The sequence below is a fragment of the Marmota flaviventris genome, chromosome 3 (genome assembly GCF_047511675.1).
Source record: "Marmota flaviventris isolate mMarFla1 chromosome 3, mMarFla1.hap1, whole genome shotgun sequence".
NCBI classification, from domain to species: Eukaryota; Metazoa; Chordata; class Mammalia; order Rodentia; family Sciuridae; genus Marmota; species Marmota flaviventris.
This window is the reverse complement of record NC_092500.1, coordinates 118282553-118298809: the sequence shown is the minus strand read 5'-3', so window position 1 is coordinate 118298809 and position 16257 is coordinate 118282553. Positions and strand designations below refer to the sequence as shown.

Here is a 16257-nt window from a genome sequence, read left to right as displayed (position 1 = left end):
TAAATTAGGGAACAACTTATTTGAGTAAGAAGGAATATGTTTTATTTTTATTTTTTATTTTTTTGTGGTGCTTGGGATTGAACCTAAGGCCTCATGTGCTAGGCCACCACTGAACTTCATCTTCAACCCAGTAGGAAAATTTTAAGATATGAATCATACTTTATATATAGCTACTTATTCAAACAGCCTTCTGTTTCAGCAAACCATTTTTTCCTGGTTTGAACAAAAATCTTATTTTTTCTTATTATCCCTGTTTAACTAGGATATAGGTATTTGAAGTGTTAGCTCTAGTGACTAATTCTTATCCTTGTTTTTTTTTATATAAAGATTTTTTTAAATATTTATTTTTTAGATGTAGTTGTCAATACCTTTTTAATTAATTAATTTATTTTTTATGTGGTGCTAAGGATTGAACCCAGGGCCTTGTATGCACTAGGCTAACACTCTACTGCTGAGCAACAACCCCAGCGCTATTATGTAAAGATTTAACAGTTTTTAATACGTGAGATAATGAAATAAAAATATATTCTAAATAGTTTTTCTCCTTTAAACTTGTTTTGAAAAATGATTATCAACTTACTAAAACCTGAAAAAATATAAATTAAATGTTAGTTACATAAAATTAAATATTTGTTATAACTTTAATGAGAAAAGTAGACTAACATTTATAGTGTTACTTTGTCCCTAAAGAGTAAATTTCTAATTGAATCTGTAACTTTTCAAGATACCCATAGTATTGTAAAACAGTAAGATTCAGGAAGACTAATTTGGGGCTTATTTTATAATGTATAAGTTAATCAGTTTCCCAAAACTTATCTCAAGGTAGTAGAAAATTTCATGCTTTCATGGTATTTATAATAGATGAATAAAAAAATTTCTATTAATTATAAAAAAATTATTATGTTAGAAGACTAGTCATTCAGTGAGTAACATTTTCAGTTTCTTTTGGTTGCTAATTGTTATAAATTATAATGTATTATCAGTGACTGTTTTAAGAAGGTAGAATTCTAGTTCTTTCTTAAACTCTAATTTTATTTCTGATATGCCTTAAGATAATGCTTTATTATTTTTAGGTTAGAAAGTGCTTCTGGATCTATGTGACTGATAAAATCTGTCTTCTTTTTGTTGTTTTATTTATTTTTTTATTTTTTTTCATTTTTGTATTCCTGTTCTCAATTTGCATTTAGGTGTACAGGACCAATCAGTGTGCTGGCGAGTTTGTTGTGACATTTCCTCGTGCCTATCACTCTGGATTTAACCAGGGCTACAACTTTGCTGAAGCTGTGAACTTCTGTACTGCTGACTGGGTCTGTTCTATAGCAAGTGGCTGTTGTACGTCCACTAACACCCCTATAAAATGTAGCTTAGTTGTCATATTTGCTTAACTGGGTTCTGAGTAAGGTCTATGAATATTTCAATAGAAACTGTAGTGGCTCTTGTAATTTAGAAAGTTAAAAGTAGAGAGTCTATCACATTATTTGGAAGATTTTATGATTTTTTACTTCTCCTCTGTTCACTATTTTCCCCCATTCTGTTGAACTTTAAATGGACAGTCTGAGCCCTTTTTGAGGGAGTATATGGTTCCTTTAGACTTTGCTTTATCTGAGCACTTTGGAATCTTAAAATGAGTAAAGGACAATGTCAGTGATTGTTGCTCTGCTTTTGTATGAGATAGATATCAAAACATAATTAGTTATGGTTACATTATATCAATTGGGAAAAGACTGCATATTTATAATATTCACTCCCTGACTTCATTTTTCTTTTAGTAATGCTGTTTTTGATGCCTTTCAATGTTATGGGGAAAATTATTAAGTAATAGTGGATCTTATATTTTCTGTAGGTACCTTAATTTATTAAATTACATGATTAACCATAGAGAATTTTTGTTTTCTTGGCTAATGAATAAGATGAAATAAGAGCAGTCTTGTCTTATTTATTTTAATTTCTTTCCTTTTTGTGGGTAGAGGGTACTGGGAATTGTGCTCAGGGCATTCAATCACTGAGCCATATCCCCAGCCCTTTTTTGTATTATATTTAGAGACAGGGTCTCACTGAGTTGCTTAGCACCTTGGCTGCTGGGATTACAGGTGTGCGACACCATGCCTGGCTTTAATTTGGTTTTGAGACAGGGTCTTGCTCTGTTGCCCAGATTGTCCTCAATTTCTGGGCTCAATCTAGCTTCAGCCTCCAGAGTACCTAGGACTGTACGTGTGTACATCATGCCTACCTTGTGAACAGTTGTATTTAAGTTCAGTAATTTTAAACTTCTTTTTGTGCTTTGGAAACAGCATAATTTAGCATGAACAAGACTAAGTTTAGGTTTTACCTTGAGCTTGAGCTTTATTTTAAAAAATTCAGCTAATATTTATTGCCTGTTTTTTATTCACCTGGTACTTGGCTAGGTGTATGGTAGGAAGCAGGATGATTTAAGAGTTAGGGATTGTTTCTGCCTTTAACATGCTTACTGTAACTGAATTTGATCTTGAGTAGCTCTTAATTTCACTAGGCCTAAGTTTTTTACCTGATATGTAATGTGCTAATAAATTCATTGAATAATCTCAAGCAGGTCAAATGTTGTGGGTGAGGGTCCTTGATACTCTTTAGAAGAAGATAGTGATATAATGAAAAGTTAAAATAGCTTTATCTCTGGAATAAGGCAGTGAGACTAATTTTTATAAGCTGCAATTCTATTTTATGTGAATTCCTTATAATAATTAAGAACTGAAATCTCCAGTTTTAATTTTTTAATTTTTGTTTTTTTCTGTACTGGGGATTGAGCCCAAGGCCTTATGCATGGTAGGCAAGCACTCTACCACTGAGCTACATCCCCAGTCTTCATAGTTTGTTTTTTTCCCTATTTGCTCTCGTATTTTAGCTGTGTGAGAAATGTTTAAAAAGTAAACATTTAAGAATGAAGACATGAAAGAGTTGTTTTTAATAGACAATATGACTCCTAATCATACATTAAAAATACATATTTTTGGAAGTGATCGTTTCTTTGAAAAGCATGCCTGATTCAGAGATAACCTCATGCTCTTTGAGTTCCCTGATTCGTCTCTGCCTTTCTCAAAAAGGAGGTGAATTTGAAAAGGTTTTTAAAGGTTCTTTTTCTTATTTTCTTTCTTTTATATTATAGTTTTAAAATACAAACAGAACAATTTTTAGCCATAAGAAAGAAGTTGAAGTTAGAGTGGGTACACAGGTGCATGGTGCAGTGTGTGGCTCGTATCATAATTTGATTTATAGCTTGATCATTGTAGAAATTTGCAGAAATTACCTTAAAGAGTGTATTTTTTGTTGTTGTGCTTCTTTGTTTTGTGGTGCTGGGGTTCTAACCCAGATCCTCCAGCATGTTAAGGCCACGCTTTTCTGCTGAGCTATAAACTTAGTATTTGATTTATGAAAATTGTTCTTTTAGCCATTTATTTCATTATTATGGAAACAAAGTATTTAATCTCATTATTTCACTTTCTTGAATTTTCCTTCTGCTAGGCTGGTCGTTTTTAAAAGGATTTCTAGAAATGCAAAAATTTAAACTATCGTTTTTTGGTTTTTTTTCTTACAAAAATATAAAAAGTTAGTGTGGAATGCTTTAGTAGTACTTACCCCCTTTTTCTTTCCATTTCTCTTTTTCTCTTCTAATTGCATCTGTTCTTTTGTTCTAGGGCATCTAATCCTTTATGGCCTGAAATTTTACAATTCTTTACTTATTTTTACAATACTTTAATTTTCTTATCAGAGTAGCCATGTTACACTGGTCTAATAGAGTTTGCTGCTTCATTTATATGCCAAGGAACCCTGCTTCTTTTTTTAACTTTATTTTTTATTAGTTCTAATCAGTTATATATGACAGCAGAAAGCTTTTCAATTCATTACACACAAATGGAGCACAACTTTTTATTTTTCTGGTTGAACACGATGTAGAATCACACCACGTGTGCAGTCATACATGTACCTAGGGTAATGATGTTTGTCTCCTTTCTTACCCACATACCCCCTCCATTTCCCTCCCTCCCCTTGGCCCAAAGTTCCCCCGACCCCTGTACACCCCCCATTGTGGATCAGCATCCACTTACCAGAGAAAACATTTGGCCTTTGGTTTTTTGGGATTGGCTTACTTCGCTTAGCATGATATTCTCCAACTTCATCCATTTACCTGCAAAAGCCATAATCTTATTCTCTTTTTATGCTGAGTGATATATTGTGTATATATACTACAGTTTCTTTATCCATTCATCTATTGAAGAACATCTAGGTTGGTTCTTCAGTTTAACTATGGTGAATTGTACAGCTATAAACATTGAAGTGACTGTGTCACTGTAGTATGCTGTTTTTAAGAAGAGTGGGATAGCAGGGTCTAATGGTGGTTCCATTCCAAGTTTTCTAAGGAACCTCTGTACTGCTTTCCAGATTGGTTGTACCCATTTACATTCCCACCAGCAGTGTATGAGTGTGCCTTTTCATATCCTCATATCCTCGCTAACACTTACTGTTGTTTGGAACCCTGCTTCTTGATGTACACAATAAGAAGAAAATTAGCATGTTAGATCCAAAGTTTAGCATCTCAAATTATGGAAATTTTCTGTGGGATGGGCCTTTGAAATTCTAACTGGTTCATAGCATGCTTATTTATAATCCCCTCTTAGATGGGATTTTTATTCTGTCTTTTTTATGTTAAAAAGGAAGATTTGAAGGATAAGTAATGGTTCCATACTGGAATATGTTATAAGTAAGTAATTAATTTGGAAATCTCTTGTTTTTAGTTGCCTATTGGACGTCAGTGTGTAAATCATTACCGCCGGCTAAGGCGTCATTGTGTCTTTTCACATGAGGAGCTCATTTTCAAGATGGCAGCAGATCCAGAATGCTTAGATGTGGGGCTGGCTGCTATGGTCTGCAAAGAATTGACTCTTATGACTGAAGAAGAAACACGTTTAAGGGAATCTGTTGTACAAATGGTGAGTTTCCTGAACACATCCCTTATAGTTTTTCTTTTTTTCTACATCTCTTGTATTTGATATTACTTATGGAATAAGAAAAAAACTGAACCTATGAAAAGAGTTCCCTTTAGGTGTTGAACACAGAAGTCACTAATTTTGAAAGTTTTATATTTTTATCATCTCTAACTTTTTAAAATTAGAATTCTATCAGGTTGAATTCCTTAGGTATGTATTTATCTTTTTAAATTTTCTAAGCTGACTGTGGTGGTACATGCCTGTAATCCCAACTATTCATGAGGCTAAGGTAGGAGGATCACAGTTCAAGGTCAGCCTGGGCAAGTTAGTGAGACCATGTCTCAAAATTTTAAAAAGGATTGGGAGTATAGTTCATTGATAAAGCACCCCTGGGTTCATGCCTAGTTATGCCCCAGCAAAATCCCACATATAGTGTTATTTTTTTAAACAAGAAAATTCATTCTTTTTCCTCTAGCCTTACATTTGATAAAAGTTACATTTTTAGTGATTACATTAATCTATCTTTCCTCCTTGTAAGTAATTTAATGAATAGGGAAGACTGAAAAACCAAGGGTTCGTCGCCTATCCTCCCCCCAACCCCCCAATACTGGTGATTGAAATGAGGGCCTCTTGCATGCTAGGTAAGTGTTCTACCACAGAGTTACATTCAGCCTTTTCTAGAAATTTTATTTTAAGACAGGATCTTATACTATATTGTGCAGGTTGACCTTAAAGTTGGGATCCTCTTGCCTCAGCTTACTGAGTATATAGAACTACAAGCATGTGCCACCATGCTTGACAAGGATTAAGATTTTGAATGCTTAGAATAAATTAAACATTTGAAACATTGAAATAAATGAGAAAAATATGTATCATCAGCCTCATATTGGCCCATTCTCCGTAATCTTTCCTAAATAGCTAGCGTCTGCTATGCTGTCTCCTCCCCCTGCCCTTTTAGTGTTGGGATCAAATTCAGGGCCTTGTACATGCTACGGAAGTGCTCAATCACTGAGCTGCATCCCAGCTCTCCCTCCTGCTTTTGTAATGTCACTCTTTCCTCTTTGCCTGATATTCTATCCCCACTTTAAAAACTGTTCTGTTGAGGTGTAATTGATATGCAGTAAGTTACATGTTTAATATATACAATTTGATAAAGTTTGATTCTCTCTATGCCCAAGAGACTGTTGCCACTGTCAATATCATGAATATAGGGCTGGAGTTGTAGCTTAGTGGTAGGATAGAGTGTTCGCCTTGCATGTGGAAGACACTGGGTTTGATCCTCAGCACAATATAAAAGTGAAATAAAGATATTATGTCTATCTACAACTAAAAAAATATTTTAAAAAAAGATTGTGAATGTATCTATCACCTCTAAAAGTTTCCTCATGTCCCTTTGTGTTCCTTTTCTCTTGCCTCATGCCATCCTACCCCAAACCCACTAATCTACTTTCTTTAGGTTTTTATTAGAGTTTAACTTAAATTAAATCACACAATTCCTACAATTTGTGGTTTTGTCTTGTGTTTTTTGTTTTTGTTTTTTTTGAAATAGGGTCTCAATATGTTTCCTATACTGGTCTAGAACTCATTGTTGCAAATGATCCTCCAACCTCAGGCTTCCGAGTAACAGGGACTATAGGCATATGCCATGGTGCCCATTTATCTAGCTTCTCTCACTCTGCCTAATTCCTCTGCAATTCATTCATGTTGTTGCATATATATGTATATAGCTGAGTAGTTTTTCACTGAGTGGATGTACGACGGAGGTAATTCATTCACTTGTGAATATCCATTTGGATTGTTTCCAGATTTTGGCTGTTAATGTTTTAAACTGCTCTAGACATCTGGGTGCAAGATTTTGTATAGATATATGCTTTCATTTCTCTTGGACAAATAGTAAGAGTGGAATGGTTGAGTCACGTAGTATGTGTATGTTTTAATTTTTTTTTCCAAAAAACTGCCAAACCGTAAAGTGATAGTACTATTTTACATTTCCACCAGCAGTGTATGAGAGTTCCACTTGCCTTACATCCTCACTGATACTTGGTATGGTTAGTTTTTTTAACTTTAGACATTTTGATAGGTTTGTAGTGGTATTTCATTGTGATTTTAATTTTCATTTCCCTAATGTATAACGATGTTTATCATTTTTAAGTATACTTATTTGCATGTATGTATCTTTTGCTGAATTTATAATTAGGGTGTTTTATTATTGAATTTTTCAGAGTTCTTTATATATTCCAGATACACATTCTATGTCAGATATGTGATTTGAAAACATTTTCCTTTGGTCTGTACTTTGACCTTTTATTTTCTTAATAGTATCTTTTTGAAGAAGAGGCATTGTTCATTTTTATGAAGTTTACCTTTGTTTTTCTTTTATGGGTTGGACGTTTGGTTGTATCTAAAAAACCAACCCCCAAAACCCCAATCTTTGCCTAACCCAAAGTCACAAAGATTTTCTCCAATGTTTTCTAGAAGTTTTATAGTTTTAGCTTTCATATTAAGGAATTTGACTTATTTCAGTTTAGTTTCTTATGTGGAGCAAGGTATGGATCAAAGTTTATTTCCTTGTATACATCACTTATTCTTTCAAGTTCACTTAGTGTAGGATACTAATTTGAGATCTCCTTTTTTTAGAAGGATAGATATTTGATAGCCAAAACGAAAACAAAAACAAAAAAACTGGTATGTTGTACAGACATTTTATTTTTTGACATACCTGAGGTGCTTAACAATAGAAACTTGTTTTCCTTTGAATGAAATCAAGTTTTTTTGAAAGTAACACTTCAATTTGGGAAGTTTGTTTAATCAAAAAATTAAGAAGTTTGTATATCCAAATTTATTTCAAATGATGAATAATATATATTGTAAGATTTGAAGGATCTTGAGAGGATTGAGTATAGGTTTAAGCTAAGGGAAAATGATATAGTAATTTGGATCTGAAAAATAAAACTGATAGTTTCACTTTTTTTAATAGGCATATATGGGAAAATATCAATGAATCAAAATATAAAGCTGACATAGTAAAAATATTACCACAAAATATTCAAAGCTCATTATTTTAAGAATTTACGTTAGCTTAGAGAACTAAATGGCTGGATTTCTTTTTTCTAGTTGTTTGAATTACCTATGATAGAAATAAGAAAAACACAATATACAAGTTGATTTTTACAAAACTTTACTTTTTTGAAGATGTATGACAGTTTGCTTGGTAATTAATATTCCTACTTTAAAATATTCCCACTTTATAACTTTGTTCTTAAAATTTGATTTTATTGTACTTCTTTAAAAAAAGTGAATTCCTTTTCTTTTTATGAGAGTCTTAATTTTGAAATTTAAATATATTGGGTATTGGGTTGAGACTCATCTTCTCACATTTCACATTTAACCTGAGGTTTTTTGTTTTTGTGTGTGTTTGTTTGGGTACTAGGGATTGAACCCAGTGATCCTTTGCCACTGAGCTATGTCCCTAGCTCTTTTTATTTTTTATTTTGGGACAGGGTTTCACGAAGTTGCCTAGGGCCTAAGGTGCTGAGCATGGCCTCAAACTTGGGTTCCTCCTGTTTCAGCCTTCCAAGTCTCTGGGATTATAGGCATGGCACTGCTGTGCCCAGCTAACCTGAGTTTTGATGGTGCGTTATTTTTTATTTTTTATGATAAATTGAATACATATCACATTTCCTGATCCTCTATCATATTATTTGTGACACTTGCATCAAATTTCTCTATAGACTCTTTTCCTTTAAATTTACCTTCCTCTTAAGCTTTGCTCCAGGTACTTCTGCCATTTCATTGCATTATGTATTATCTTGAGATACATGTTTTTCCTAACATTTGCTCTACTCTTTTCTCCAGACTCTTTGATCACCTTGCCTATCATTTTCCTCAAATTATCTCTTTTCTTATCTCTTCAGCTGCTAGTGTTTGCAGGGTTCAACCTTTGATCTTTTGTTTCCCCTTTTTTGCTACTTACTTTTCAAGGAATTGTCATCCATTAGGATTTGTTTTTGTTTTTGTTTTGGCACTGAGCATTGAATCCAGAGGCACTTAACCACTGAGCTACATCCCCAACCTGTTTTTTATTTTTTATTTTGAGACAGGATCTCAATAAGTTGCTGAGGTTGGCCTTGAATTTGTGATCCTCCTGCTGCAACCTCTTGAGTCAACAGAATTATAGGCATGAACCACTTTGCCCACCTTTGTCCATTAGGATTTTAACTCTCTTTAAAGTATTAACTTGAGGTTTTAGTTTTTAACTTGTAATGTTTCCTCCTATTTTATGAAAACACAGGAATTGTTACTTTGAAAGAGGCAACATAAGCTAGGTGCAGTGTTGCATGTTTGTAATCCCAGCCACTTGGGAGACTAAGGCAGAAGAATCAGAGATTCAAAGTCAATATTATTAATTTAGGAAGACCCTATCTCAATTTTATTTGTGTTTTGTCTATTTTTTCCAATTGTTTCTTTTGTTTTAATTTCATTGATTTCAGCTCTTGATTTTAATTATTTCTTGCCTCCTACTGCTTTTGCTGTTGATTTATTCTTTTTTTTCCTAGGGCTTTGATATGTAGTGTGAGGTCATTTATTTGTTGACTTTTTCTTCTTTTAGGGAATGAACTCCATGCAGTGAATTTTCCTTACTACTGTTTTCATAGTGTCCCAGAGATTTCATATGTTATGTCTGTGTTCTCATTTACCTCTAAGAATTTTTTTAATCTCCTCCCTTATGTCTTCTGTAACCCATTGTTCATTCAGTAGCATATTGTTCAGTCTCCATGTGATGCAGAATTTTTTATTCTTTATTTTGTCGTTGATTTCTAATTTCATTCCATTATGATCTGATAAAATGCATGGTAGTATCTCTACTCCTTTGTATTTGCTAAGAGTTGCCCTGTGGCATAGTATATGGTCGATTTTTGAGAAGGATCCATGTGCTGCTGAGAAGAAAGTGTATCCGCTTGATGCTGGTTGATATATTCTATATATGTCAGTTAAGTCTAAGTTATTAATTGTGTTATTGAGCTCTGTAGTTTCTTTATTCAACTTTTTTTTGGAAGATCTGTCCAGTAGTGAGATAGGTATGTTAAAGTCACCCAAGATTATTGTGTTGTGGTCAATTTGATTCTTGAACTTGAGAAGAGTTTGTTTAGTGAACATAGCTGCACCATTGTTTGGGGCATATATATTTATGATTGTTATGTCTTATTGGTGTATGGTTCCCTTGAGCAGTATGTAATGTCCATCTTTATCCCTTTTGATTAAGTTTGACTTGAAGTCTACTTTATTTGATGAGTATGGAGACCCCTGCTTGCTTCTGCAGTCCATGTGAGTGGTATGATTTTTCCCAACCTTTCACCTTCAGTCTGTGTATGTTTTTTCCTATCAAATAAGTCTCCTGTAAGCAGCATATTGTTGGATCTTTTTTAAATCCAGTCTGCTAGCCTATGTTTTTTGATTGGTGAGTTTAAGCCATTAACATTTAGGGTTACTATTGAGACATGGTTTGTATTTCCAGCCATATTTGTTTATTTTTGTTATTTAACTTGACATGGTTTTCCTCTTTGAGTAGTTTTTCTTTCGGTGTACTACCTCCCTCTGTTGGTTTTCATTGTTGTTTTTCATTTCCTCTTCATGAAATATTTTGCCAAGGATATTTTGTAGTGCCAGTTTTCTAGCTGTAAATTTTTAACTTTTGTTTATTGTGGAAGGTTTTTATTTCATCTTCAAATCTGAAGCTTAGTTTTGCTGGATACAAGATTCTTAGTTGGAACCCATTATCTTTCAAGTTTGAAATATGTTGTTCCAGGATCTTCTAGCTTTCAGGGTCTGTGTTGAAAAATCTGCCGTTGTCCTAATTGGTTTACCCCTATATGTAATCTGATTCCTTTCTCTTGTGGCTTTTAAAATTCTGTCCTTATTCTATATGTTGGGCATTTTCATTATAATGTGTCTTGGTGTGGATCTGTTGTGATTTTGCACATTCGGCGTCCTGTAGGCTTCTTGGATTTGGGTTTCTGTTTCATTCTTTATGTCTGAAAAGTTTTCTGATATTATATCATTGAACAGATTGCTCATTCCTTTGGTTTGGATCTCTATGTCCTCCTCTATCCCAATAACTCTTAAATTTGGTCTTTTTATGCTATCCCATATTTCTTGGATGTTCTGCTCATGGTTTCTTATCATTTTCGCTCTGCTGTCTACGTTCTTTTCAAAATGATATACTTTGTCTTCGATGTATGATGTCCTGTCTTCTAAGTTGTCTAGTCTGCTGGTGATGCTCTCATTTGTGTTTTTAATTTGTTTTATTATTTCTTTCATTTCAAGGATTTTTTTTTATAACCACTATCTTCCTATAGAGGTGATCTTTTGCTTCCTTCTTGGATTTGTTTATGTAGCTCATTGTCAAAGTGATCTTTCACTGTCTGTATTTGTTGTCTAATGTTTTCTTTGAGATTCCAAAACATCTGAATCATGTAAATCCTGAAGTCTTTCTCTGTCATTTTTTCTGCTGTTTCTGTTAATTCTTCTAATGATGTGTTGTCTTGAATTGTTTGTGGTACTTATCTTTTCATATTGCTCAAGTTTCTTTCCTGCTCTGTGGGACTGGTGTGTTATTGTTTTTACCCTATAGATTTGTAGTGCTCTTGTATAGTTCCAAGATCCCTCCTCTGTGGGGAAGGACAATGTTGACAGTTCCCAATATCAACAATACATCACCTGTTCAGTCGCAGATCTGCGCTGGTAGCCATGCCCACCAAAAGATGGCGAGAAAGGTTTTCCAAGATGGAGTCGCGGGTGTGCTCAAACTGCAGGCTTTGGGACTGGAGTCTCGGAAGACCCTGTCTCAAAATAAAAAATAAAAAGTGCTAGGAATGTAGCTCAGTGGTAGAGCACTCTTGGGTTCAGTCCCTAGTACCACACCAGAAAAAAAGAAAAAGAAAAAAAAAGAGGCCATGTACCCATCATTTGTAGTCTCTTCCTACATGATAATTACTGGGGATTGGACCCAAGGGTGCTTTATCACTGGTTTATATCCCCAGCCCTTTTTATTTTACTTTATTTTTTGATACGGAGTCTGGCTAAGTTTAAGTTGCCCAGGCTTGCCTCAGACTTGCAATCCTTCTTCCTCAGCTTCCTGAGTTGCTGAGTTTATGGATGTGCTCTGCCATGCTTGGCCCATATACTTATTCTTGCATATAGTTGTCATCTCACTTTTCTCACCTGAAAATACTATATCTCCACTGCTTGCACCCTTTTACAAACTATTTTCCTTTCTTAATTGTGCACTAAGTGCCAGGATCATGATATAAAAAAGTTGGTATAGATTTGACTCGTCCATTTCATTCGTCTTTAAGAGATAACTTTTTGTTTTTTTAAATACTTTTTTAGTTGTTGATGGACCTTCATTTTATTTATTTATATGTGGTGCTGAGAATCGAACCCAGTACCTCACACATGCTAGGCAAGCACTCTACCACTGAGCCATGACCCCAGCCCTCTCTTATTTAAGGTTTTTTTGGTTGGTGTTGCTTTGACAGTGTCTCTTATCACTCTCCTCACCCCTCTTTTTTCTTATTGCTATGCCATCCTGGTTCAATTCCATAAGTTTCTCATCTGGATTATTCAAAGTAGCCTTTTAATTAGTATCTCTGTCTTGCTTCTTCTCTCTTTTTGTTCCTGATAATTTATGATTTTTCAAAACATTCTCAGGAATGTGTAAGTTTTGGAGTATGTTAGAATATATTTCAAGAAAAAATTGTTTGTTAGAAAATTTGGAGAAATGGGGGTTAGGAAGATACATGGGGTTCTTTACTACATAACTTATCTGGTCCCTTAATATCCTTGTGCTAACAGTTTATCTCTAAAGTGTTAGGGACATAATCTATAGCATTATCCAAAAAAGAATTTGGCATTTAGGGTATCTTTTAGGATTAGTAGTCCTTGGAGTATACACTTTGTGTATACACTTTGCCAAATGGCGTAGAATTTTTTGAAGCAGCCAGAAATCTTATTAGTTGCCAAATTATCAGGTTTCAGTCTTGTTTAAATGAAAATAAAAATTGCTCTTATAGCAAAATTGGGTTTACAAGTGCTTTTCTCAAATAAGCAGAAACCATAAAGGGAACTCTTGTGTAATAAATGCAAGTGTTTGTATAATACACTTCATATGCTGTTACTTTCTATTTGATTTAACTTTTTTCTGTTGACATCTTGTTGAAGTATTTTGATTTTTATAATTCGGTAATTTTATACTTCTTTGTCCTTGCATATGTTTGTACACATCAGTGTTATTTTCAGATTACTAATTTATTTGGTTCAAGTTACTGGAGCAGTAATTTAAAAAAAGGTTAATCTTTTTATTATTTTAAAGAGAAGACAAAACCCCATAAAACCTGTGTTCTGTGTGTATCTTCATGAATTATGTGGTAAAACTTCTTTTCATCATCACTCAGGTCAAGAAAGAAAAGTCAGCTACCCCAAAAACTGACAAACTTATATTTCTTGACCTGACAACCTTACATTTCTTAACCTCCCAATTAAAATTTCCCTTGCCTCCTCAAAAAACTATCTTGACTTTTGTAGTAATTATTTCCTTGCATGTTTGTATAGTTTTATCACTCAAACATATATTATTCAACAGCAAAGTTTAAGTTTTGCACAGTTTTAAAGATCTAGTCATCTCCAGTACCATTAAAAAAAAGTAGCCATGTTTTAGGAAGCATTTTGATGTCATACCATTGTATATGGTATGACATATTTATGCTTTAAATTGGAGATTTATCTGTAGAAAAACACAATTTAAGTTCTTTGCTTTAAAGACTAGAAAGACTTGATCTTGTGACATAAATTATATTTCAGGGTGTTTTGATGTCAGAAGAAGAAGTGTTTGAACTTGTTCCTGACGATGAGCGACAGTGTTCAGCATGCAGAACTACATGTTTTCTTTCTGCTCTCACGTGCTCCTGTAATCCTGAGCGGCTTGTATGTCTCTACCATCCAACCGATTTGTGTCCCTGCCCCATGCAGAAGAAATGTCTTAGGTATCCAAAAGGAATTTGTAAAACTTATATTACCTTTTAAACAACAACAACAAATCTTAATGTTGTTCTTAATTATTCCCTTCCCTGACCCTAAACTGCTCGTAATTTTTTATTTTTTTGGTACCAGGAATTGAACTCAGGGGCGCTTTACCACTGACCCGACAACCTTACACCACCCTTTTTGTATTTTATTTAGAGACAGAGTTTCGCTAAGTTGCTTAGGGCTACTAGGTTGCTGAGGCTGGCCTTAAACTCATGATCCTCTGCCTCAGCCTCCCAAGCTGCTGGAATTAAAGGCGTGTGCCGCAGTGCCCTGCTGTTAACAACTTCTGTATTCACTTTCCTACTTGAGGTTCATTCTTTTAAAGTTGGCTCTAAAAGTGGCAGCTAAAATTAGTGTTTTTTTTACTAGTTAATTCCATATGTTCCTTGTTTTTCTCTGCATTAAAGCTGGGCTTTTTTTTTATTGTCTCCCTCTCTCTTCTTTGAAACCCAGGTCTCCCTTTATTGTCCAGGCTGGCCTTGAACTTTCGATACTCTTGTCTCAGTCTCCTAATAACTGGGATTATAGGCCTGCATTACCACACCTGGTTCAGTTTTTGCTTAATGTGAACCAAGATTCCATTCCCTTGGCCATTGTACTTTTCTTAAGCTGATTGTACTTAAAATTTAATTTGTTTTCAAGTTGTTGGATTTTGAAGTTTTTATTTGTGTGTGTTTGTGTATGTCTGTTTCTTTCTTGTTTTTTTTGTAGATATCGCTACCCACTAGAAGACCTCCCTTCTCTTCTTTATGGTGTAAAAGTCAGGGCACAGTCCTATGACACTTGGGTCAGTCGAGTTACAGAAGCATTATCTGCTAATTTCAGCCACAAAAAAGGTTAAGTTTCCTTCTTTTGTATAATATACTGAAATCATTGTCACTTTTAAAGAGGCAAAAGTTTTAAGGATGTTTTTGTTTTGAGACTAGTGGGTTAGTTGAATATAGGCTTAATTTTGTACTTGAGAATCTTCATTTAAATGAAAAAACTGACAAAATGGAACAGATAACTTGGAGTAGATATATATTTAGTCGAGCCTTTGCTAACCAGTGGATCAACACCGAAGGCTTTTTTAAAAATGAAGTAACCTTATCTGAGAGAAGTCATCTATAGGCATTTGGAATGGGCACCTGATCAGAAGTTTTTATTGCATTGGAGAGATTTTCATAGCTGCAGTTACATTTCTACTATTAAGTTGATGACTCACTTGAGTGAGATTAGTGAGGATTTTAGAATGGTTTTGTCTGTGATCATAGCATATGGCTTTTTATTTATTTTTACAGATTTGATTGAATTGCGAGTAATGCTGGAGGATGCTGAGGATAGAAAATACCCAGAGAATGATCTCTTTCGAAAACTCAGGGATGCTGTAAAAGAAGCTGAGACTTGCGCTTCTGTGGCTCAGCTGCTTCTGAGCAAAAAACAAAAACATAGGTAAACCTAAAAAGAGTTTGATTTTTCCAGTGGTTTCCTGTTTCCCTCAGATTAAAAGCCAAAGTTTTAACTGGCCTATGAAATCCTATGTTATCACTGACCTCTTATGGCTGTGTCTTTCCCAGTAGTGCCCAGGTCTTCTGCTGTTCCTTTTCTCCCTCCCTCAAATTGTCAGAAACTTTTAAAACTGTAATAGTATAAGTTAGTTGTAAATAGCTGTATCAGGAAGACAGCAGACAGACCTGCTGGGTTCAATGCTGGAAATCAGCACTGAAGTTATATAGTATGGGACAAAGACCTACCTGTAGCCAGGAAAATAATTTTTGAAGACCCACTAAATTTATTTTATATTCATTTGTATCTGAGGGAATTAACAGCATGTGCAGTTTATGACCTAGCATTCTCTCCCTTCTTAGACATGTTTAATGACTTTTCAAATGAGATTTGTGAAACATGGTCCACAAGTCCACAAGCTTACGAAAATATGAAAGTTTACTTTTTCAAAAAGGTAGATGAGGGGCTGGGGATGTGACTCAAGTGGTAGCGTGCTTGCCTAGCATGCGTGAGGCACTGGGTTCAATTCTCAACATCACGTAAAAACAAAAATAAAGATATTGTGTCCACCTAAAACTAAAAAATAAATATTAAAAAAAAAAAAGGTAGATGAAGCAAATGCCTGTGGATAAATGGAAAGCAGTAGTATTGTTTTCTTATGTGGAGGGAAAACCCAGAAAAGAAAAATATCACTTACCAAAGAAGAAAAGAACATACTTAGTTCAAGACC

The 16257-nt window shown here is 34.4% G+C and overlaps 1 protein-coding gene across 1 annotated transcript in view; it reads left to right on the top strand.

Moving 5' to 3' along the window:
• Kdm5a (lysine demethylase 5A) overlaps positions 1-16257 on the top strand; it is an 84159-nt gene that overhangs the window by 30771 nt on the left and 37131 nt on the right. The window contains exons 13-17 of the mRNA XM_027951056.2: positions 1188-1307; positions 4767-4961; positions 13818-13999; positions 14754-14878; positions 15323-15473. Of these exons, the coding sequence (XP_027806857.1) occupies positions 1188-1307; positions 4767-4961; positions 13818-13999; positions 14754-14878; positions 15323-15473 (773 nt within the window). The remainder of the gene's footprint in view (positions 1-1187; positions 1308-4766; positions 4962-13817; positions 14000-14753; positions 14879-15322; positions 15474-16257) is intronic.